This window comes from Puma concolor, chromosome C2, assembly GCF_028749965.1.
Source record: "Puma concolor isolate L17-30 chromosome C2, mPumCon1.1.hap2, whole genome shotgun sequence".
Classification (NCBI taxonomy): Eukaryota; Metazoa; Chordata; class Mammalia; order Carnivora; family Felidae; genus Puma; species Puma concolor.
In genome coordinates, this window is record NC_141675.1 from 29,646,669 (window position 1) to 29,672,202 (window position 25,534).

The following is a 25,534-nucleotide window of genomic DNA, read 5'->3' on the forward strand; positions in this document are numbered from 1 at the left end:
CAGCTGGGCACAGACATTCCCTGACAGCCCCTCTGCCCAGGGCTTCTCTTATTCAGCCACATGGGCTGTGGGCCTCGTGCAGGAGTGAGGAAGTACAGAGGGACGAGCACCTGGGGAGCAGCCCTGGACCAGTGGAGACGGGAGCTGCTGGGTAAGTGAGTGCTCTTCTCACTCAGTTTGAGGTGCGGTCTACTCAGCCCCTCAGAGGTCCCCAGGAAATAGGAGTTGCTCACCATGATCAACTCATAACCTATGCTCAGATTGATTTTCTCTATTTAACTCATCTCAGACCCCCATGGTTGTCCCCTTGGATCACTTCCCAAAATAAGCTACTTTCACACAAGCCCTGGTCTCTCCCTTTCCTGTTTCTGAGATATCTGTAATGTAAGATAAGACACCTGTCTTAGCACAGGCTGCTGTAACAAAGTATCACAGGCTGGGGTGCTTAAACAACACAAATTTATTTTCTCACAGTTCTAGAGGCTAGAAGACCAGGATCAAGGTACTGACAGGATTGGTTTCTGATAAGACCTCTCCCTTTGACTTGAAGATGGCCACCTTCTCACTGTGTCCTCACATGGCCTTTCCTCTGTGCACAATCATGTCTGCATCACTCTGTGTGTCTTAATCTCCTCTTATGAAGACACCAGTCAGGTTGGATTAGGGACCACCCCTAATGGCCTCGTTTAACTTAATAACCCCTTTTAAAGGCCCTGTCACCAAATACAGTGACATTCTGAGGAGCTAGGGGTTAGAGCTTCAACATATGAATTTGGGGGAAACAATTCAATCTTTAACACTTATATTGAACCAAGGAACTTATGAGTAAATTTATGAGGCTCATAAGGGAATGTCTCTCAAAACATCCAAGGTCAAGACTCCCAGCCATAAGAACAGATTGTCCCTGTGGTGTTTGACTGCGAGAGAGGAGTTAGAAAAACCCTGAACCCATCAGAGCACCGTAGCACAGCAACTTCCTGTCAGCCGCTTCCTCCTCCTGCATCACTGGTGTGGCTGACCAGGAAAAGCAGGCATCTTAGACATAGTCGGTTTCATATACTGTGGCTACTGTGGGACTTTGAACATGTTAGTTAATCTACCTGAAATCTCAATTTCCTGCCCTGTCGAGTGGTTGTGAGGATTAAATCGAGCGTGAGAGACTGGGTCAGAGCAGGTGCTCTGTAAACAGTTTTTAGGATTGACTTGAACAAACAGAGCTTACAGTTGTTACATGGTTTAGGTCACCAATGAAAGTTTAGAAGAAAAAATATGTCGCTTAGGACAAACTGTTGGTCCTAGAGACTGTATATGCTACAGTCCGTTCGATCTGCAGTCCCTTGGCCTCCTTCCACCTGCTAATTTAGAAGTGCAGAGTACGGGGAGCAGGTCCACGCTCAGACTCTTCCCCACTCCACATAAGTCAGAGGTGGCCTCAGTGGTGATCCCGGGCCTCCTTTCAAAGGAATGCCAGGAGATGATCTCCCCTTCTGTTTCTGAAAGCTCACCAGGGGCCCTGTCTTCCCGTCAGCAGCTTTGCTGACTGTCCCACACATGCAGAAATCACTGCCCGGGCCCCTGCTTTGGCCATTTGTCTTGCTTGAATCTGGTGGGGGAGGGCAGCTCCCAGAGAGTTACCAGATAGTGACAGATCTCTACTATTGTCTGGGTGGCCAGCAGAGCTGAAGGAAGGGCATGAGAGTGACCAGGAGGGGTTTCATAAGTACAAGGAGGAGTTCACAGGTCAGAATCAGACCTTAGAAGTCTGTCAGGCCACACCTCAGCAGTGGAGACCAGTTCTTCTCAGCCCATGTATTCTATTGGGGTGACCAGTCTTCCAGTTTATAATCTGAACAGATCCTATGTCTCACATTTATATGTGGTGTGTTATTTGTAAAATGTGGCACATGCTATTATGATTCATAAAATCCACATACATTTAGAAGTATTTTTAAATTTATAGGTTTTTGTCCTTGTGCATTTTCTCAATGAGCCAAAAGCATACACGCTGATCATCATGCAAAACTCATGATTTTCTTTTAATGCTCAAAAGGCGTCCTCCTACTCAAAAGGCTGGGCATCACAAGTGATTTTCCACAGAGAGTTCAGCCACATGAACACCACAGGAAAAGCAGTTAACATTAATGAGAACCACAAAACCAGCTGGTGTTCACAGTGTGCATCTCTTTTAGGCTCTGTGCTAAGTGCTGTATGGGCACCAGATCTGGTCACCCTCCGGACCCTTGTCCCCCTCTGCCTGTTGCTCTTCTATGGCACTGAGATGTCGCTGCCTTGTTTTAGGATTGTTTGTGGATTTCTTTGAGCTCACCCAGAGCCAGAGACTGCCCTGTTCATTTTTTGTCCTCTAGGGTCAAGGAGAGGTCTGGAGACCCTCCCTACTTGCCTGGTGAGTGGGTCTGAAGAAAGAGAGCATTTCTGACCATTTCTGCCTTTGTCTAGTCCATAAATGGAAGATTCAGAAAGGGCATGAGAGTTGGTCAGCTCTGCTTATGTAAGCATTCCACATAGAGCTGCCAGCTTCCCTTTGATCAACCTGGCCTTGACCACCCTCTGGCTGCAGAGGGGTAGCAGACACTCAGAGGCCACAAGCCTTCTTCCTACACCCAGCCCAGCCTGTTCTCAGAAGCTGCTTTTGGGTGGAGGGCTGATGGCATTTCACAGGCACTCAGCAAAGGATGGTCCTGACCAGCTTAGCTGCCTCTCCCCAACAGTGCTGGGTAGCACCTACTTAATAGACCTGCCCAACTTCACATGATCTTGTATCTGATGAGGGTCAGGATGGCAGTGTGGACCCCCGGAATGCTCGCAACGTTTCCTTTGAGTTCCCAGAGCTTTACAGGTTCATGAGTAAGGAAGGTCCAGACTCTGAGGTATTCCCCAGGCATTTCACCTCTTCTCTCTGTCTTCTTCTCAAGGCTTCCTCCTGATCTTGGCACTGACCGAAGCACTGGTATTTGCCACCCAGGAACCATCTCCCAGAGAATCTCTTCAGGTCCTCCCCTCAGGCACCACCCCAGGCACCATGGTGACAGAATCCCTCAGCTCTACCAGACACTCATCCATGGCAACTGCACCCACTTCTGTGGTGACACTGACCCCCTATCCTGATGGACCCTCCTCACAGGCTGCAGCTCCCATGGCAATGACAGCACCCCATCCAGATGGACACCCTCCTACAAACACCATCTCCACCATTATGGCGACAGCAACCACCCCACATTCTGAAGGCCCACTGCCCACAGGGCCCCTTCCTACTGCCATGGCAACCACATCCTCCCCCTCAGAGGGCCGCCCCCAGGGAGAAGCTGCACCCACCATCCTGCTGACAAAGCCAACAGGAGCCAGCAGCCGTCCCACCACAGCACCCACCCGGGCTACCACGCGCAGGCCTCCCAGGCCCCCAGGCTCTTCCCGAAAGGGGGCCGGCAGTTCATCACGCTCTGTCCTGCCTGCACCCAGTGGCCACTCTGGGAGGAAGGAAGGCCAGCGGGGACGAAATCAGAGCTCCACACATCTGGGGCAGAAGAGGCCCCTAGGGAAGATCTTTCAGATCTACAAAGGCAACTTTACAGGGTCTGTAGAAACTGACCACTCCACCCTCACCCCCAGGAGCCCACTCTGGGGTTCTTCTTCCTCACCACAGCCCCAGACAGTGACCACAACCATGGCGCCCAGCAGGACCTCGTGGGCACCACCCACCAACCCCCTTGTGCCTGCAGAGGACAAGCCAGGCCTTAGCAGAGCAGACCAGGGGGGTGGTTCCACTTTCACCAGCCAAGGAGGGGAGCCGGACACCACAGTAGCCTCAGGTGCCCCTGCCAGCCCACAACCTGCCCCAGTGCCTTCTCAGCGCCCCCGCGGTGACCCACAGGATGGCCCCAGCCACAGTGACTCCTGGCTTACTGTCACCCCTGGCACCGACAGACCTCCATCTACCAGCTCTGGGGTCTTCACAGCCACCGCGGGGCCCACCCAGGCTGCCTTCAATGCCAGTGTCTCAGCCCCTTCCAAGGGGATTCCTCAGGGAACATCCTCAACCTCGCAGGCCCCAGCCCACCCCACCAGGGGCTCAGAAAGCACTGTTTTCCAAGCCAAGGAGGAGGCTACAGCCACCCCCACCATGACCAACAGGGTGCCCAGTCCTCTCTCCACAGTGGTGTCCACGGCCACAGGAAACTTCCTCAACCGCCTGGTTCCTGCTGGGACCTGGAAGCCTGGAACAGCAGGGAATATCTCCCATGTGGCTGAAGGGGACAAACCCCAGCACAGAGCCACCATCTGCCTGAGCAAGATGGACATCGCCTGGGTGATCCTGGCCATCAGTGTGCCCATCTCCTCCTGCTGTAAGTGCCTCACCCACTCCCTACTCCTCCCTCTCTCCCTCCTCTCCCTCTACCACATCAACTTGTCGGTCCCCAGAGTTCCTTTGCCCTAGAGCTGGACAGTCCCCGCCAAGTAGGCTGCAAAACTTCCCAGAGTTACAGGAAACCAGGTGGCAGGACAAGAATCATGGGTTATCTCTACCCCTAGTCCTCTGCTCTGCCAGGCTATGGCTCAGATGCTCACTGATCATAAAGACAAAGCTCCCAAGAGTTGGGAAGAACCTTCCAAGTAGTCCAGTCTGACCGCATTTTTTAGAAAGGAACACCAAGCTAGAGAGGTCCCATGGCTCACTCAGGAGCCCAAAGTTAAGCGAGAGACAGGCCTGGGAAGGGACTGTCTTCCCACCCAGTGCTCTTGTCATGACACCACCCTGCCACACTCACCCTGGAGGGCAGCCTGCTAATGGCTATAGTGACATGGCACCAAGACACCGTAGGTGAATGTTGGCACTTCTAAACGTACAACCTCCAAGTAGCAAAACCTTCACCTTCCTCTCCCACTTCACATCCATCTTTCTGCCTGCCTTTTCTCCCATCCCTCATCTCTTCTCCTCCTACTCTCTCTCTCTTTCTCCAAAAAAGAAGAAATGAAGCTTTGATCTTGCAGGGATTTCTATCAGCCTTGGCAAAAGCAGTTCCTATAGCTAAATTGAGCCTTGAGAGTTACATGTAAATTTAGCTCTTCTCTCTCTCTTCCCTGGTTTTATTTGTTCATGGGTGGTGTGAGCTAGATAACGATGTAGATCCCATCATTGCTTCCACTGGTACTGGTGGAGAAGGGCTCTCCCCAGGCCATCAGCACCTCCTTGCTGCTCCCTGTCATTACTTTAATGAGAATTCAGGAGACCTTCTCCCTGATGTCTCCATACAGAACCTAACATAATCACTCAGAACCTTAGGGCTTCCTTTTATGTCTTTGCCATGTATTTGATCCTAGATTCTTAGAGTTTCTCTGATAACCTCACAGGAATCCTCACTGATCTTAGCTTCAGCTCACCCATAACAGTTATCATCTGGCCTCCTTCTGAACCCTTCTAGGGGTGAGAAACCCCCTGTGCTCCTCATTCATTGGACATCCCATTCTCCTATGACCCCCTCAGGTTGTTACCCAACTCTCTTGGGAGCCTGACATTTGCCTCTTTGTAATTTCCACTCTGTGGTCCTAAGCCATGTCCTCTGAAACCACACAAAACCAGTCCATCTACCAATCCCTAAAACATTTGAAATGGCACTCAAGGGCAGCCTTTCTTTTCCCAAGTTGCTCATTACTATTCATTCAAGTCTCTTTGTAGGGCCAAATTGCCCTGGCACTTCCCCCTTGTCTGCCACTCTGGATGGCCACCAGTTTATCCCTGCTCTCCTAGAAGGAAGCACAGCATTTCACATGCCCAGCCATGGCAGAGGAGAGCAGATGGTCGCTCGTTTGTTCTGGACATTTCGGTCACATTCAGGAAGCCAACACTGGCATCGGCTCTGTTGGTGGTACCTTCACATCACACCATGGGCTCATCCTGATCTCAAGAGGAATGAAACCCCAGAAACTTTCCACAGAGGAGGCTTTTAAGTCAGCTCTCTTAGCCTTTCCTCAACCCATGGGTCATTTGAACATTAGTACAGGGGGTGTGTGCCTTTAACATGAACATAATTTCTGCTTGGCATTGTACCAATAAGATCTTTTAAAATCTAGATTCTGGATTCTTTCCAGAAGCCACCTCTCCCAGCTTTTTGTTTCCTTCTAGTTGATAAGCAAAGCAAACTTTCCATGTCAAAAGTGGGCGGCCTATTTCTGCTCAAGGACCCAATTCAGGAAAAGTGAAAATGTTTGCAGATTGCATATTTCATTCTTTCATTAAGTGGCTTTATTGTCTTTCATGGAAATACAAATGAATTCTTAAAACTGATTGCCCACTTCTGAAACAGAAGAATGATAATGAGAAAATGTAGCACTGTTAGCCAATAAATTATTAATAATGGTCATATTTGAGAAGTAACCACATTAGAAACAGCTTTCTAATTTTCTATTCTCTACATGTCTCTAGAGGCTTTAGTTTACAAAGTGAGTTCCCATTATTTTTAATAATTCCATCCTTGGGGCACCTGGGTGGCTCAGTTGATTAAGTGTCCAGCTTTAGCTCAGGTCATGCTCTCATGGTTTATAGGTTCAAGCCCCACATTGGGCTCTCTGCTGTCAGTGCAGAGCCCTCTTCACATCCTCTGTCTTCCTCCCTCTCTGCCCTTCCTGTGCACTCTCTCTCTCTCTCTCTCTGTCTCAAAAATAAATGGCCATTTAAAAAAAATCATTCCATCCTTAAAACAGACTAGCCAGAGGGATTAAAACAAAAACAAAAACATAAACATGCTATGCAAGGAACACACTTTACAGGGAGGGAATAAGTCACCAGGTGAAGTGACTTTTCCAGGGTCCTAGCTCACATAAGTCAGCCCAAATCCGGTGGTAGAATCTGTTTGATTCAACACAATATTTCCCAAGTGCCCGTTGTGTGCCAAGCACTATGCCAAGCATTAGGGAATTGATATATATGATGTGGCTCCCTTCCCCAGCTCCCAGAGCCCTCTCCCCACCTGGGCCTTTTCTTTGCCTGGTTTGGACAGCACAGAGTAGATCCAGCCTGCAACCCACCTGTGTTTTATAGTTCTGAAAAGACTTCTACAGCCCTTTTTACATGTGTGAGTTTGAAATTAGATCAGATCTTACTGCAAAGCCAGAAAACCCATGGGCTGCCTAAACCATGCATAATAATGTCAACTAAGGTAGTAGCAAATACATAGCCTGGAACTGCACCCAGAGAATGCTTCGGCAGTCTGAAAAGAGCCTTCAGGTGCTGGGACCGAACATACCACTTCGTAAAGGAAGATATGAGTCTTTGTTCAAAGTGGACTCTTGCAGCCTCTTGGAACCAGACTCCACTTCTTTAGCATCTGTCTTGCATTTCCATCGTCCACATGGGAGGGTCCCCTAACCTCTCATTCCTAAGGTCCCTGCCTTAGCCCTGGCTGCCTCCACATAGGGCTCCCTGCCCTTAGTCGTGGCCCCAACTCCTATGGGTCCTCTGGGGCCCTGTGAAGGCCCTGATGCAAGGGACATCAAGATAGAATATTTGTCCAGCTGCAGAATACCATGCTCTTTCAGAGCACAGATGAACAAATATCCCAGCTGTTTTCATAGCTTAATCCCACTCCAGTCATTAGACAAGCAGACCTCTTCCAGTGGCTGCATTTATCCTAAAGTTCACTCTGCTGCCCTCAAAGATGGGTCTTTGCCAGTTTGCCAGATATTTCAGGCAGTCTAGGTTGATAACTAAGTGCGTGCCTAGATTTCCTCACACCTGGCTTTTCAGACCAGCCCTGGTCTTGTTCCTGCTTTTCTCCATCCACCAGAAGCCAGACTTCAGGTGGCCAGGGTTGCTAGGCAGGTGGTTGAATCCTCTACTTCTGTTGGAAGCAGGGGGTGATCATAGCAAATCTCAGGCCTGTGCAAGAAGGGATGTCATCAATTACACCAGCCCTTCCAAATTGAAAGCTCCACCCAATGGCTGGAAGGCTAGATATGCCACAGCTGAGAAATGCTTTGTCTCCTGAGACATGCCAGAGACAGCCACACAGGGTTTCAGATGTGCTGAGAACCAAAACTGATTGGATCCAGGCCACAATTGACTGGGGCAGGGGAGCCATGTGGCTCTTGAGTTGGTCTCTGCTGCCACCATCAGGAATCAAAGAGCCCACTACCTCCTGCCAGAACCCTCTGGGCCTGGCACTGAATTGATCCTCCCGCACTGCCATCAGTGCTCTGGGTTTTCATCAGGAGGTCAGTTTTGTGACTCTGCCAGGCTCCCTGGCGTCTCTTGCACATGACGCATCTGTTCTCGAGAATGTCTTCACTCCGCTTCCCTGAAAAAGATGAAAGCCTTTCTGGAGGGTGAGAACAGAAAACAGGCCAGCAGCAGATGTTTTTCATACCAATCTAAGTTGAGCCTGGCTGGAACCGGGAAGCAACTCTCTCTGACCCCGGATATGTGAGGGTCCATGTGCACCTCACCCCAGAGCATTCTGGCTTCTTGCAGACATGCAGTTAATGCCACTGGAGTATCAGTGCAGCGTTCAGCAAGATAATATATCCTGTGGTCATGCAGTTCTTGGCTATGTTCATTGTTCTGTGAATGTTAGTCCAATCTGAATGTGTGTATATGTGTGTATTTAGTTATGTATGTGTATGTGTGTGTGTATAAAATATATGTGTGTGTGTGTGTGTGTATATATACACGCACACACACATACATATATATATGTGTGTGTGTTTTTTATAGGCCCAAAATAACTTTGTAGTTACTACATAAGAAGACACGGGTCAGAGTTACTCTTTCCATGAGAAGAATAGAATAAATTGGAATGAGAGGGAAGTGTGTCCAGGAGGTTTGTCTCCTTGGGGCTTATGAGCTAACTGAAGCCAGGGTGGTGGGGAGCAGCCTCAGGGCCAGGGGATGTCACTTCAGCTGGACCAGAGTGTCATACCTATGTTCTCACAGCTCATCTCTGCTTCCCAGTCAGCACCTCCTGCTGGGGGCCTTCTAGTCCCACACACCAGTATGGGGAGCCAGACAGCCCCTAAACCTGCTTTCCTGAGGCCCATAGCCTCGTTTTGAGCCTGGCCTCCTTCCCAAACTCCCAAAGGTGGGAGACAATGGTCCACAGTCTGGCCCCTCAGGCCGGCACCACTGGACCAATCCTTCCCTCCAGGGTGTCAGGCTTCTCCTCTATAAGATGAAGTGCCCAAACTGAAATATGTCACACCTCCCTGTCCTCTAACTTTCTAACACTTTTTTAAAACTGTTCGTTTATTTATTTTATGTGAGAGATTGAGAGAGAGCGAGCAGAGGAGGGGTAAAGAGAGAGCGGGAGAGAGAGAATTCCAAGCAGGCTCCATGCTGCCAGCCCGGAGCCCAACGTGGAGCTCGATCCCAAGAACAAATAGCAAAATCATGGGTTGAGCTGAAATCAAGAGTCAGACACTCAACCAACTGAGCCACCCAGGTGCCCCTGTTCTGCTGCATAAATCATTGGAGAAGAAGGCTGGTGTGACAGAAAAGCTTGGCTCATGGACTCAAACATACCTGGATGTCATTCCAGCTCTCCTGCCGGCCACCTGTGGGGCTTGGACAAGTTATTTAACTGTCAGTCCAATGTTTCCTCACCTATAAAAATAGGACTAACATCCTCTGTGTTAGTTCAGGACCTTCAAGAGGCAGATGCCAGCATGGGCTTGTGTTTTCCCAGAGTTGTGTCCTTTACCAAGTGCTTCCACATGCCTCAGATGTGTTCCCAGCCATGTTCAGGGTGATCTCACACAACAAGCATCACTCTGAGGGTCACAGAGACCCAGGTGAGGTTCCATTAATTACCTGAGTGATCAAGATCAATTTTGTTAACTTCCATGAGCTTCAGTTGCCACTTGTGCAAAGGGGAAGAGCAACAGTACCTTTCTCAGAGAGCTATTTTGAGGGTTAAATCAGACTATAAAGTGCCTAGGTCAGCCCTGGGCATGTATTAGAGACTCCATAAATCTGAACTGTACTTTTCTTTCTTAGATGAAAGGTCAGGCCAGCAAAACAATGAAAGTTCTAAACCACAGCCTTGGCCTTGAGCCACTCAACAGTCATGCAGCCCGGTATTTCTTTCTACATCTCTCTTGTGGAGGGTACTGGAAGAACAAGAAGAAAACTGTCATTAATTAAGCACCCACTGTGCATCCGGCAGTTTGCTCAGCATTTTGCATTCATGATCTCTAGCTCTCATTACAGCCCTGTGAGTCCATAGTAGTCAGTATGAGGAAGTGACTTACCTAGTGTAACGTGCAGCAGTCAGACTTCAACCCAGGTCTTGTGGACTCCAAGACCACGCTCTTTCTATGTCAGGCCAGCTTCTATTATATAAATGAAATGGCACTTGAGAGGCACTGGGAACTCCTGGAGAGAAACAGTCAGGCCTAGAGGACTAACAACATTTGAGGAGACAAAGCTAGGAACTGAGCCCCCTGTTCCAATCCCCAGGCCATCCTGCAAGCAGGCCAGCCCTTCCCATCGAGACAGGGTCCTGGTCCCACATTCTAAACAGGCCCTGGCTCTGGAGCCAGGGGCAGTGTGGGCTTGAGGGAGCACTGGACTAGGAGTCAGAGGACCTGGACTCTGCACCCTGTGCCAGCCCAGGTTAGCAGCATGAGTTCACTGCAGCCTAACCCTCTCTTTCTGGCTTCTGTTTCACCAGTTCGAATCCCCCCCTCAGGCCACTTAACCATCCCAGTTCCAGGAGCAGGGTAGAAAGGTAGTGACAATGAATAATAAAGATGCCAGAAAAAGGGACACAGGACCTAGGGTCTTGCCCCAGCCCTGCCACTCGCAGACCTGTGACCTGTGGCAAGTCAGCTGGATGCTTTGGACCACAGTCTTCTCATCTGTAAAATAAGGAGAGTCCCTAAATTAGCAGACTTTCAGGCTGAGTTCTGCAGCTCCCCTTCCTCACCCCCATTCATCCTCCAACCACCCCGTCTTTGGAAGGAAGGGAAAGAAGAAAGGAGAACCTGAATTTGGAAATTTTTCAAAATTTAAAAAAGTCTATACCAGCCAATCTAAAATTCCTTTTAGCTCAAACATTCAGAAATCTCCTTTATATCTTTAAAACTCTTTTAAGGGGACATGGAAGAATAATGAGCAAATTAGAGAAGTCTTTCTCATCAAAGTAGATTGGACCAATAGAAACTTGCCCAACCTCAGTCTTGTCTGGAGGCCTTTTCAGGTTGAGATAAGAGAGTTACAGAATTCCTACATCATCCTGCAGGGGCCTACAAGGTGGGCCCTGTGGTCTTAGCCTGTGTGGGTGCCAGCTTTTTCAGGTACCCCACACCCTGGCAAGTACAGGCGCCCTGATGCTGGCTAACCCTCAGGCTGCTGCGAACAGAGCTGACACTCTGCTGCCCCCTGGTGGTCGTTGCTATGTTGGTGCCGGCCTCTGGAATGCTCAGCCTGGGGTCCCCTCTCTGGAGCACACATGGTTGGCACCTCCAGGATGTTAAGTGCAGCCCTGCCCACCCCTGGCCTGGAGTTTCAGCCACTGCACAGGCTGTGGTGATGATGAGTCTGGGCAAGGGATGCCCAGTCTTCATTTACTGGCTTCTCCCCAAGAGGGTTACTGTCACCCTTGTCAAAACATCACCCGTTGCACTGTGTGAGCCTGGACAGGCCACCTTACCTCCCCAACTTCAAAAGCCTTCCCCGTTGGCATGCCGAAAGCCCTCTGTTCACACCTGATTCATAAGCAAAATCCAAACATACTCCTTCCTCCCTGGGGCCCTGCAAATCTCAAAGATTGGACAGACGGGGTCACACATCAAGCTGCAGAGAGCCCCAATCAGGCCCATCTGTGCAGTGTGGACTTCTGCGCATCAGTCTTTGTGAGGCAGAATCATGAATGGTTAAGAGCACAGACTATGGAGTCCAGATGTCTGGGTTTGCTCTTGGGCAAGTTGCTTCACTTTTCTGAGTCTCGGTTTTCCTGCCTGCAAAATGGGAACCCTAAAAGTACCTCATGGAGTGAAGTGGAAGATTAATGGAAGATTAAATTAATTAATATTTCTAAAGTGCTAGGAAACCTTCCTGGCACATAAACACTATATAACTGTTAGAAGCTTCTTTTTTTTTTTTTTTTTTTTTTTTTTTTTTAAGAGGAGGAGGAGGAGGTTGGTGATAGTGGAGGTGATGGTTATGGTGCCAGAGCAGCTGTTTTATCAGGGTCCAAGACCTCTGCTCAGTAATACTATTCTAAGTCTCTACCATCAAGCGCTCCTGTGGTATTCAAGGGCTCATTTTGTAAAGTTCACCAAGTCCTGTTCCTCTTTCTGCCATACTCCTACTCTGGCTGAGAATTCTCCTCACCAGTCCAGCAGTACAACTGAGAGCACACAGCCATTCTCTAAGCCTTTCCACCAAATGAGCAAGGCCTTTTCTTGGAGCAAACTCGAGGAGTGGCAGTGCAGCACCCACAGATATCTGAAATTATATCCAGGCCTCTTGCCTGTGAGCCCTTATGGATGCAGCCACTGGACATGACCCTGGCTTCATCTCCTACCTCACTCCCCTACACTCCAGCCAGGCTACTCTTTTCACTCACATCAAGTGTGTCCCCACCTCGGTCCCTTTGCACATGATGTTCTCTCTACCTGGGGCATACTGCCCCATTCTGCTCTTGTCTAGCTCCTTCTCCATATTCTGTTCTCAGCTTTAAGGTCACCTCAGGAAAGCTTACATGATGACCCTAAAACATTCTCTCCCCAAACCCTGTCCATTGTCTTTCTCACTTCACCCTGTTTTATTTTCTTTCTTCAGTTACTGCTATCTGAATTTATCTTATTTATTCATTTTGTTTATTATAGATCGTGTGACCCTGCCCCTCATCCCGAGTATCCCTCCTTACACACACTAAGAGGGATGTTTATGATGCAGGGCGGCCTTGTGGTTTTTTTTTTTTTTTCATTCCCTCTCTCCCAGAACCTGGCCCACAGTAGGTATTCAGCGTATGTAGATAACTGTTGAACGAACAAGCAAACAAAGTGACTGATGGAGTAAGTGGTTGCATGTATGGCCATCACAGCCCCACCTGGAGACTGGCGCCTGTCACTCAGCACTGCTGACTCCATGCTTGTTGTCTCCCTCCCCTGTCTCTAACTTGGACTCTCTCCACAGCCGTCTTGCTGACAGTGTGCTGCCTGAGGAGGAAGAAAAAGACGGCCAACCCAGAGAACAATCTGAGCTACTGGAACAATGCCATCACCATGGACTACTTCAACAAGCATGCTGTGGAGTTACCAAGGGAGATCCAGTCCCTTGAAACCTCTGAGGTAATGAGCCCCAAACCAAGGGGTGCCCCTGAAAGGTCTGGCTCCAGCACAGGGAAAAGCCCAGGCTCCAAAGTAAGCTATGGAGCCTCTGCTTGCTTCTCAGTGTCTTGCTCCTTGAAGGGTGGTCTCTGGACCAGGAGACTGCAGGCCCCACCCAGTCCTACTGGGTCAATCTGTATTTTAGCAAGAATTCCCAGGTGCCTTCTACATATGTGAAAGTTTGGGAAGCACTGTTCTTGGGACCTCTAGTTTCTGGGAACGGTTCGATAAGTATTTACTGAGGACCCAGCTTGTGGCTGGAAGTCCCTGGGGACTGTCAAGATGAGAGCTTGCTCTCAGGGGGCCCAGTTTCCAAGATGTGGTTGAGGTATGATGAGCCCCACACATCATTCCAAAGCAAACAAACTAGGGGAGATACAAGAAGAGTTGCAGAGGTATAGAAACCTAGGAGAAGAAGGCCTTCACAGTGGGGTTTCGGAAGGATAAATGGATTTTGACAGGTTTCCCAGCAAAGTAAGTAGCCTGAGTAAAGGTGAGGATGTGGACTGGACACAGCATATCATGGGGGAAAAGAATACACTGGGTCAAGAAGTGTTTGCCCAGACACCTGTCTGGCCAGTGAGAGAGCCAGGCTTTGAGGTGTTCCTTCTACCCTCATACAGGTGGGGCAGAGGACAGGACACATCAGGAAAGGTACATGGATTGGGCATGGGCTTGAATGGGCTTGAATGGAGTTCATACTTTAGTCTTGGGCAGTGGAGGGTCATTGAAAGTTTTGAGCTTTGTGTGGCCTAGTTTTAGAAAGATTGTGCCAGTGGTCTGATGAAGGCACTGTATACGTGAGTAGTGAGTGAATAGGAAGGAAAGGAAGGGTGGTTTAATGGATGGATGAATGGATGGGATGACCGGAAGAAAGACTCAAAATAAGTAGGCCAGCTGGGACCAATCAAGGTCCAGGAGAAAGATGGCAGACATCTGAGTAAAAGCAGGGAGAGCCAAGAAGAGTTCTTCTGGAGACACAGTGCCCTCTTCCCCTGCAGATCCATCCCCCACAGCAGCCAGAGTGGGCTTTTACAAACATAAATGTGATCACATCGCTCATGTACTCAGAGCCCTTCAGTAGCTTCCTGGTGCTCTCAAGTTAAAGTTCAGAGTCATCTACAGGGCCTGGGAGGTTGGCCCGGCCCTGGCCCGACTCTCCAGCCTCATGTCACTCCACTCTTCCTCTCATTTGCTAAGCTCTAGCCACACCAGATTTCATTTCTTTATGGCACCAAGTTACATTCTGTTCTAGGGCTGTGCGTGACTCTCCCCTCTGCTGGAATGTTGTCTGTCCCTCCCCAGCACCCCCTCATGTTCACCTCAATAACTTCTCCCTATCACTCAGGCCTGTCATCTGTCTCTGCTGCCTGAGGGCAGGAGCCCTGTTTGTTCTTCTCACCACTCTATCCCTAGCACCTAGAACAGTGCCCAGCACTTGCTAGGTGCTTGGTAAATGTTTATCACATGAATGAACCACAAGTTTTGTTCATTATTGATCCATCACCCAGCCCAAAGCCTAACACACAGTGGACGCTCAATAAAAAATTTTAACCGAAGGACAGAGGGACAGGCTTCATGAAAGCAGTGACCTTTAGTATGGTCAGTGCAGCAAAAGTGGTAGCTACAGTCATTGTGGTGAACATTTCATCATGCAGACAATTGTCAGATCACTATGTTGTACACCTAAAGCTAAAATAATACTGGATGTCAACTAAACTTCAATAAAAAATAAAAATTTATTTTAAAGATTTTCTGAAAACTATTATAATGAGCGAAAAATGGCTAAGTTAGCAGAGGGGCTGGCCACACTTTGAATGTGAGCTGTGAATCCCTGAACTCTAAATTTCTCATATTCCTGGGGTGCCTCGGTGACTCAGTTAAGTGTCCGATTCTTGATTTCGGCTCAAGTCATGATCTCACGGTTCATGAGATCGAGCGCCGTGTCAGGCTGTGCTGAAGGCACAGAGCCTGCTTGGGATTTTCTCTCTCCCCCCTCTCCACCCCTCCCCTGCTCGCTCGCTCGCTCTCTCTCAAAATGAATAAATAAACGTTAAAAAACGTTTAAGTAGGGGCACCTGGGTGGCTCAGTCGGTTGAGCGCCGACTTCGGCTCAGGTCACGATCTCGCGGTCCATGAGTTCGAGCCCCGCATCGGGCCCCTGTGCTGACAGCTCAGAGCCCGAAGCCTGTTTCGGATTCTGTGTCTCCCTCTCTCTGACCCTCCCCCGTTCATGCTCTGTCTCTCTCTGTCTCAAAAATAAATAAACGTTAAAAAAAAAAAAATTTTTTTTTAAAAGTTTAAGTAAATAAATTTCTCATAGTATCTTTGCAAACTGATAAATGAAAACCAAAGCCAAAGGGCCGTGCCTGTGAGCTTACTATAGAAAGGGCCCTGCCTGTGCAGCGTCCCAGTTAGTCATTCCAGCCAGGGCACCTGGGCTGCCATCAGACACAAGCCAGAGGCTCTAGTAGAGGCTGCCTCCAGCAGTCACCCTCCCAGGGTCAGGAGGTTGCAGCAGAACCAACAGCAAAAAGGTCAGTTTGGCTTCAGCACGGGCTTTATGGCTGTTTCCCTCCCAGCAGGCCTCCTGCCCTCATCCTGCTTTACTTAGCTCATTGTTAGTTTGTTCCCACTCTCTGGGCACACCCAGGCACTGTGGACCACCCCGGGAGCGACCTTGCCGTCACAGGGCATGTGCCCCACACTCCACAGCCGGGGCAGTCCTTACCGCCCGCCCTGTAGGCTGCCAGCGCCAGTGGCTGCCAAGTGCTTTGCCTAAGCAAGTTTCTCTGGTGCCCTGCTCCCCTTCTGGGTTGATGAAAGAGCAAAGCACAAATCTAGGCTATACAGGCAAAACTGTGATGCCCAAAAAGTGCCTGGAAATTTTTCCATGCTTTTTTTTTCCCCTCCTCTTCCTTCCCTTCCTCCTCTTCTTTTTTTTTTTTTTCTTCTTTCTTGTCTGTTATTTCTTAAGTAACTTTCTTTTTTATGCTGCAAAAAGTGTCCACATGGTTCACCCATGGTGAACACTTGCTTTGTAAGAACTTTAAAGGGGGAGCCTAGGTGGCTCAGTTGGTTGAGCTGCCAGCTTCGGCTCAGGTCGTGATCTCACAGTTCATGAGTTCGAGTCCTGCATCAGGCTCACTGCTGTCAGCACAGAGCCCACTTTGTATCTTCTATCCCCCTCTCTTTCTGCCCCTCCCCTGCTCACACTCGCTGTCTCCAAAATAAACATTAAAAAAACAAAACAAAACAAAACTATAAAACGACACACCAGATCTCATCCTCCAAAATTCCCCTCCACAGCTCCACCCAAAGCCCAATGAAGAATGGGAATGGTAGTCCCCTCAGTGACATGCTGCCTTGTTTTCCTTACTTAGAGGGCTGACTCTGTGTCTGCCTCTGAGATGGGCACTCAACCAATTCCAGACATTGATGGAAATTCTCGTCTTCTGGAAAGTCATTTTACCGACAAATGGCCTTTCTTTCTTTCTCTCCTTATTATCCATAAGGCAATATGTACTCCTCAAAAATTATACATGTTTTGCTTAAAAATAAACTTGAGAGAATTAATTATGTCTTCTTCAAGTGGAGACATCTAAGCAAGTCTGGCTTAAGCCAGCTCTGCCTCAGCATATTACTGAGTCTTTGCCCTGATGTAGCCTGCAGGTTCTGAGACTTCAGTGTTTGAGAATTAGGACAAGCTGTGACTTTTTTTCCGCCCTAAATTATACCTGGGCCTGAATCTGAGTATAGACATTTAGTGGCCCACAAATGCTTGCAGCCTTTATTGGATGAGGCCAAATCTATTCAGATGATCTAATCAGTGAATTACCTCTTTGTAGGCTTTTCCATTTCTGGGGCTGTGGAGACAGACCGTATTTTTCACTTAACCACCCATTGTCACACAGAGATTCAGGTCCTTTCACCTCAGAACCATCTAGTACTACAAGAAATGAGGCTATAATTCTAAGCAGGTTTTGAGAGGTCTCAGGATGGGGAGGAGTGAGCCCTTGAAGGCCCTGCCGGGTGGGTGGTAGGAGAGGAAGGAGGTGGGCAAGCGTAGGGTGTGAAGGTGGAGGGGAGAAAGGCAGCCACATCTCCCAAAGATCTGTGAGAAAGAGGCAGGAGGGAGAGTGGGGGTTTGCCCACTAGAGCACCGAGATATGCTGAATGTCACTCATGGCGGGCCCTCTCGGACTTTTACAAGGAGAGCAATACCATCTCTGGCAGCCTGAGCTGGGAGTGATTCAGGAAGCAGGAAATCTTGTTCAGAAGCTGCTGCAAAAATATGAAAGAAGAGCAGAGAGGGCTCTGCGCCTCCACACTGGCAGTGAAGATGATGAAAGGTGTTTACCAAAGCAATCCCGTGTGGAAACAAATGTCCTCGTGTGTGTATTTCTTTATGAATGGCCACTGCCTAAACCCTCTGAGATCATCCCATGTCCTGCCTCTCTCCTCCCAGGACCAGCTCTCAGAGCCCCGCTCCCCAGCCAACGGCGACTACAGAGACACTGGGATGGTCCTTGTTAACCCCTTCTGCCAGGAAACACTATTTGTGGGAAATGATCAAGTGTCGGAGATCTAACAGCAGCAACCCTTGCTTTGCCGTTCCCTACCATTCGTCTCTAAATTATAAATATACAAATATATATTATAAATATAACCTTTGTGTAACCCTGACTTAATGAGAAACATTTTCAGCTTTTTCTCCCCCTAAGAATTGTCAACATCTTTTTTACAAGTGTGGTTTAAAAAAAAAAAAACTTTACAGAACGATCCGTGGCTTTATAAAATAAAGGTATTTCTAAGCAAAGCAGTTGCACTGATTGCTTCTCTTAATAACTGTCCTTGAGCACTTGGGGTTCCAGCAGCCCCAGACAGGTGAGGGAAGAGACAGACCTGTAGAGGTGCGATTTTAAATTGGTCAAGAGTACGGCCCTTTGCGTGCTCCTTAAAGTTCTGGTTCCTCTTGATTCAGTGGGATTCCCTTCCCTCCCCCTCTGTGTACACACCAGTGAAGGCAAGTGGGCCACCGGGGGAGAAGCAGTAGACTCGTGCACAGAGCAGGAAGGGGGAGCACCTCGCCACCCCAGCAGATAAACATCTTGCACCTGCACAGTGGCACCATTGGCTGTCGAGCGTAATTCCAACTGAGTTAAGGACCGCTGGCAGGAACCTGCAGCCCTCAGGAGCCTGTGGAGGACATCGTGGGCGTCCCGTCAAGGCCACATCCCCCTAACATCCCACGACAGGGAGTTTCCACTATGCTAACAACAGGACTGCCTTGCCCTGGTGGAAAATAAGCCCCCCCCTTAAGCACATTCCTGCATCGTCTCCAACACCCACATCTGCTTTAAAACTCGTGCCTTTCTCTAGAGATGGTTTAGATGTGGATCCTAGCCCCGGAGCTTTGGTATGCTTGCTCTCCTTCAAGGATCAAATATTTATTGGGGTTCAGCGTTGTTTTCTCAAAAGGCATCTCACTGTGACCCTGAGGAACATGTTAAGAGGCCTTGAATTATGGGGCTGTAATTTTCTAAGCCCTCCTGTGATCTTAAACAAGATTGCTAAAGTGGATCACTTGGGAGAAGACATCCTGATATCCCTCCCTGGCATTGCAGACCTGCCTGTGGGTCAGCAGACAGGCTTGCCATCCAGCTGGCATTCTCCAGTCTCCCCTCCACTGCTCCCCTCGCCTGTCTACGCTCAGGAGGGCTCAGACCCACAGAGACGCAACAGAGGCTTCCACAGATGGCTGCTTCTCACTTTTTCCCTAATAGAGAGTGGTTGGGAGAGAAGATAACTGCTTTGACTCTTTCTCTAAAAGAAAATTAGTTTGATAGTATATTTTCAATATAGATGTTCTTATAGTCAGATTGGGAATTGAACTTGAATGTTGATTCGTATGTTCGTGTTGTTGCTGTGGTCTTTTTATCATACCTTTTTCCCTTCTTCCTACATTTCTTTTTTTTTTTTTTTTAAAGATGGCCTTCAAAAATGTGTGTTCTCAATGTTGTATGAACCTACTTAACATGAGTTTGGTGGATGTGTCTCTTTAAAGACTCTTCAACCCACAAGGAAGCAGGTTAAATGTTGCTCTGAGATTCATTTCCCAGTGTGCTGCTGTATGACCTTTTAACCTTCTATTTCTGTTAACTATTGCATTTAATATAGCAATGTGTGTGCGTATATATAGAAAGAAATCTGTTTGTAAAGTAAAATTATATATAATATATGTAATCAAAGATACATATGTTATATATACATATGTGGATGTATGACTTATTTTTCCTTATCCACAGAATTCAACTACCATGTATATATAAATAAACTTATTTTACTAGCCAGAGGATTAAGTTGCTAATACATTTTGCATTCTTTTCATTTTAAAATAACTTTTAAGTCTTCCTTAAGTCCCGACACTGCCTAATGTCCATCTGTATTTTTTAATCTATTTTAACAATAAGTTGGGTTTTATGAGTAATGAGCTATTGGCAGTTTGTCATTTGGTAATACCAATCCTTTAGAACATGTTTGTGACTTCTCCAAAAGTCCTCTTTCTTTAGGTCTTTGGAAACTCTGGTGTCAATTAAGGTACATCCCTTCTTCCCCTCTCCCTCCACAGGGCTGGGGGTTTTACTGTACGTATCAGAGAAAGGTCAGAGAAAGCTGGGGTTAACCTGTCCACTGAGAGTTACCATTCTGTAGGAAATAACAGTGCCTAAACATGACACCTGTGCAAACAGCTTCATCAGTAGTTTGAACCCTTCATTTAGCCTTGGATGATACACCCTGAAATTCCTGCAGCCCCTCAAGACCCAGGCAGCACCCCCTGTGCTAGGAGGATGTTATTATAAGAGTCTGGCGGGTGCGGTGGGGCCTATAGGGTGCCTCAGAGGTGGTGTTTGCACCAAGAATGCCACATCTAAATGAGGACACTGCCACCTTTTACTTGATCAAGTTGGTTCCTTAATCTGTTAATCATATACCAACATTGATATTTATACAGTATATTCTGTGTCAACTCAGACAAAGTAGAAAGGGGAAAAAAAGTTATGGTGTCCTAATCAGCAAGGAAGAGCACATAGAATATCCCAGTAGGTAACTGTAGTTTTGAACTCTACTTGTGTGACTTTGGATAGTACCCCGTTCTCTAGGTGATGGGAGACAGAGGGCGTCCTACATAAGTCACTGGACTAGGGGTCAGATGAGATTTTCTTGTCCTAGCTCTGTTATTTTCTGGATAGGGGACCTTGGAAAAGTCATTGCAGCTTTCAGGATCTTCATCACATAAGGAGTTAATAACTGATCATTTGACATGTGATGATACTTCTGGAATTGTACAGTGCACAGCCCAAATAGCAATACATGTCAACCCTGTACCTACCTTCCAAGGTTAAATTGAGAATTCAGTGAAACAAAGTATGGAAATTATGTACAGCACTAGGATAGATTCAGTACTTACTAGAAATTGGCTCCCTTCCCCTTCTCTCACTTGAGGTATGTCCCCGTGGTGCAGGATTTGGGATAAATATCCAGCTCTGGGTTTTGGCTACTTGGTTTCTCTACTGTAAAACTTACGTGCAGTGGGGTTTATTTAGGTCCATTTTGTTATCTCAGGATAACAAAGAGGATCTTTTCTAGATATGGGAAAGTAATTGAGGTGTGACCATAACAACAGGCCTTACTGGATGCTGACAGCAGGAATTAAAACCCAGGGGGTGTCATCAAAACCTAACTTGAAGCACCCACCCTTAAAGAGCTTACTGGAAAACCTTCTCTTTGTTTTGATTTACTAGTTTTCTGGCAAATGGAGAAACAGAGGTGTAGGGAACAGCTACAGCATAAAAGGTGCCCAACATGTGTGGGACCTGAATTCCCAGAATCCCTTGCACTACTGCATTAGGGAGAGCTCAGGCCAGTGCATGGGAAGCAAGATCCAGAAAGGTGAAGCAACATGGCCATGGTCGAGCAGCTGATAAACAGCAGTGTTGGGGGAAGAAAAATTCCACAGAAGGACCTGAAGCTGCTACCAAGACTGAAGGAGGGGAAGGGAGGCAACAGGTTTGGTTTGTTTCTCTTCAGTTCATGGGGCTGCCTCCCACTGTGGCTGGTTCACATCCATTTCCATCCTCTATTACCTGTGTGGATGTGCATGCACATTCACACATTTACATACGCAACACATGTAAGGATGTAGAAAGCTCTGAAATCAGCCCTGGAACACCTGGATTCAGTCCTGGGTCACTACACTTGTGATCTGAGGCCTTTGGGTCTCAGTTTACTCATCTGTGAAATGGGCTGCTTGATGCCTGCCTTGCTCTCTCTTAGGTAGTAAAGTACACAAATCCAGATGAGCCACCCCCACAGTCCGCACTGATCCAGCACCCCCATCACCAGCAGAAAAATCTGGGAGGTCAGGCACATGACCTTGCAGAGAATGCATGAGTGCCTTTCTGCACGCAGCCCTGGGCAGGGCCTGTTTCCCTTTCAGCTCGGTGAATGGTGGAAGCTCATGGAAAACAGCAGACAAAGCAGCCCTGGGGATAGGGGAGCTTCCAGAGAGGCCCACAACTGAGCCACAGGGACACTGGGGCTGGAAACCAAAAGTCACTGGGCTCTGTAAGCCCACTAGGCACAGCAGAGGCAGAAGGGATGACGAGCAGCAGGCGAGTGGTGGTGGAAATGCCCACCGGTACCAGCTCCAGCTTGCCCCTCCAGAGGCACAGGGCGTCCTTTGGGGGAACATGGTCATCATCCTCCCTGGATAGCCCTCCAGCCTCCAGGACCAATGCCATGGGTGGTCTCGTCCGAGGACCCAGAGTCTATGTAGGGATGGTGCCCAGTGGGTACACAGGTGGCCTGGGCACCCGCGTGACACGCCGGGCCCTGGGCATCAGCAGTGTTTTCCTGCAGGGCCTGCGGAGCTCAGGTCTGGCCACAGCACCAGCTCCAGGCCTGGAGAGGAACCTCGGTGCCGTTGAGGACCTGGGGGGTTGCCTGGTGGAATACATGGCCAAGGTTCATGCCCTCGAGAACGTCAGCCAGGAGCTGGAGGCACAACTGCGCATGCACCTGGAGAGCAAGGCCACACGCTCTGAAAGTTGGGGTGCCCTCAGGGCTTCCTGGGCCAGCAGCTGCCAACAGGTGAGTACGTGGGCTATGCCCAAGGGCTTTGTGTAGGGCCAAGAGAGGATGCTCACAGCTGCCTGGGGGGTCATCATCAGAGAGCAAGGATGCTGAGGCAGGGGCAGGGGAGTGAATGGTCTCAGGCCAAAGAAACTGACCATAGCCTCTTACTCTTTCATGCTCGGAAATACTGATGACAATGATAACAATGACAGTCGCCATTTACTGAGGTAGAATAAGGGCCAGGTCCATAGGAGTCCCTGTACATGCACTGTCTCCTGTGTTCAAAGCAGTGCTAGGCAGGGACTTATTCACTGACTGCATTTTTCAGATGAGAAAACTGAGGCACAAAGAAATTAAGTAATTTGTCCAGATCATGCAGCCCATAGGGAAGCTGAGCTTTGAGCCCAAATTGTTCCAGTTCCAAAGCTTGCATTCATCCCATTAGCCTGGGCTGACTCTGTACCCTTTGTATTAAGCAAGAGTTTTTACAGACATCATCAAATGGAACACCATCGAATGGATATGGCATTAAAAACAATGGATAAATGGGGGTGTGTTCCTGTATTCATCGACTACAGCACTGTCAAATAGAAATAGGAGCCACAGGGTAATTAAAAAGTTTCCATTACCCACAGTAAAAAAAAAAAAGTAAAAAAGAAACAGGTAAAGTTAATATTAGTGTATCTTATTTAACTCAGTATATTTTAAATGTTATTTCAACATGTAGTCAATATTTAAAATATTAATGAAATAATTTACACTGAAATAGAACTTTCTGCCGTGATTGAAATGTCCTATACCCACACTGTCCAGTCTGGTAGCCACTAGCCACATATGGCTATTGAGCACGTGAAATGTGGCTAATAAGATAAGGAATTGAATTTTTATTTTTATGTTTATTTTATTTTATTTTATTTTATTTTATTTAAATGTAAATATGGGCTCCTGGGTGGCTCAGTCAGTTGAGCATCTGACTCTTGACTTCAACTCAGGTTGTGATCCCAGGGTTATGAGATCAAGCCCCAGGTCAGGCTCAGTGCTGAGTGTGGAGCCTGCTTAAGATTCTCTCTCTCTCTCTCTCTCTCTCTCTCTCTCTCTCTCTCTCCCTCTGCCCTGTGTGTGCTCTTTCTTTCTATATAAATTAATAATAATAATAATAATAATAATAGATTTAAATAGCCACATGTGGCCAGTGGCTATCTCATGGGACAGGGCAGGACACAGAGGTTTCATCATTCCCCCTTGCTTGGTCAGGATGTGCTCTCCAGGCTGATTGCTGCAGAATGCTGAGCTCATCTGTCACGTCTGGCCTGCGGCCTATGGTTCCACCACTGGGACTCCAGCCAGCATTGCATATCTCATCAGGTCTCTGTGGGTGGCTCTTTCTTGTCCCTTCCCTCCCCCACCTCCACCTGACAAAGGCTGGCCTTAGGATCCCTCTGAGCTAGATCAGACTCCAACTCAGCTAGGAACTGCCCTTGTACCCTGGGGCCCAGCACGCAGTCCCCTGAGAGGAGGTCACAAGCCTCCATTTGTGTGTGACTGGGTGATGCAGAGCAGGAACACTGAGAGGCTCCCCATTCCCTGCCTGCCTCCCATTTCATCCCAGGATGTTTCTCCTTCATGGGCTAGGCAATCAGTGCCCGGCTGTCAGCTCAGTATGTGTGATGTGCAATACTGTCCTCTTGGCTTTCCTCTGGAGCCGTTGTCCTGCTTGCATCGATCTGGGCTGTGAGAGAAAGCCAACTTAAGAGCAGCTTGGGGCTTAAAGCTGTCAAATCTAAGACAGCCATCCCTCCCAGATCCTCCCTGGCAGCCCTGAGTCCAAATATTTGTGTCCTATAAACCACCAGGCTGTCCCCAGATATTCCAATATTTCAGCATGTGCAGGACAATTTCTCACATTCAGATGCCACACAGGCTTTTCATGAGAAGTCAGGCATCCTGATTTCTAAGTCAGAAAGTATAGCCACAAAACATAGTCCATATTCAACTGTAGCTAGCTACAGGAGATTGGGCAACTTACTCAACTTCTCTATGCATCATTGGCCTTATCCGTAAAACGGGTCTAATGCTGTGGCTATTACAGCGAATCCATAGATATGTAAGTTGCATGGTTCCTGCCTGCAGGTAGACTACAGGTCAGAAAGCTACACCATGACAGCAACAAGCCACAGGGCTGCCAAAGCAAAGGCTGGATGCCAAGACATTCAGCCCTGACACTGGTGGTCATTTTCCTCTTAAATGACCATAACTGGGGCACCTGGGTGGCTCAGTTGGTTGAGAGACCGACTTCAGCTCAGGTCATGATCTCATGGTTTGTGAGTTCGAGCCCCACGTTGGGCTCTGTGCTGACAGCTCGGAGCCTGGAGCTTGCTTCTGATTCTGTCTCTCTCTCTCTCTCTCTCTCTCTCTCTCTGCCCCTCCCCCACTCACACTCTGTCTCTCTCTGTCTCAGAAATAAATAAACATTAAATGACCATAAGTGAGATCCTTCATATGACTACAGAGTTCTCTTTTTCTTCCTTTTTGTAAAGCATGAACTTGAAGATACAGTTAGACCAACCTGTAAAATGAAGTTATTTCTGTATCACACAGCCCAGCCTTCCAGCCATATTAAGCTCTGTTCCCGCCACAAAGAACCAAAGAAAATTCTACATATGCACATTAATTTTCCTTTGTTGCAGTTACAAAGCTGACCCACGCTTTCTACCCCTCCAGGCTTCAACATAAAGCTTTAAGATGGCTTTGCTGATGCCTGCTCTCCTTCCTGGTGTTCTCTACCAGTCACCAGCATCATCTTTTGGACATATGGGATCTGACTGTATTATGTCCCTGCCCAACACCTTTCTGGACTCCTCATCACTGTCAGGACACAATCCATGACTCTGGGCTCAGTCCCCAAAGCCCTCATGAAGCCACATCTCTGTCCCAGCCACGCCACCCACCTAAGAGACCCTGAACACAACTGCGTGTCCTCAGCCTGCTCCTTTGTGATGCTCCCCCTGTTCCTTCTGTGATCTCATGACAGCCTCTACACACATCCACGGTG

At 48.2% G+C, this 25,534-nt stretch overlaps 2 protein-coding genes across 10 annotated transcripts in view; both read left to right on the forward strand.

Moving 5' to 3' along the window:
• Nucleotides 1-19,702, forward strand: part of TMEM108 (transmembrane protein 108) — a 377,589-nt gene extending 357,887 nt beyond the window's left edge. For 7 of the 9 annotated variants that reach the window (XM_086674303.1, XM_086674300.1, XM_086674301.1 and 4 more), the window contains 3 exons: nt 2,934-4,361; nt 13,151-13,305; nt 17,813-19,702. In XM_086674303.1, the coding sequence (XP_086530429.1) occupies nt 2,934-4,361; nt 13,151-13,305; nt 17,813-17,935 (1,706 nt within the window). In that variant the 3' untranslated portion in view covers nt 17,936-19,702. The remainder of the gene's footprint in view (nt 1-2,933; nt 4,362-13,150; nt 13,306-17,812) is intronic. The other 2 variants (XM_086674306.1, XM_086674307.1) reach the window with 1 other exon arrangement.
• A 2,288-nt stretch (nt 19,703-21,990) lies between these two features.
• The window catches only part of BFSP2 (beaded filament structural protein 2), a 68,957-nt gene continuing 65,413 nt past the window's right edge, over nt 21,991-25,534 (forward strand). The window contains exon 1 of the mRNA XM_086674308.1: nt 21,991-22,497. Within this exon, the coding sequence (XP_086530434.1) occupies nt 22,006-22,497 (492 nt within the window). The 5' untranslated portion in view covers nt 21,991-22,005. The remainder of the gene's footprint in view (nt 22,498-25,534) is intronic.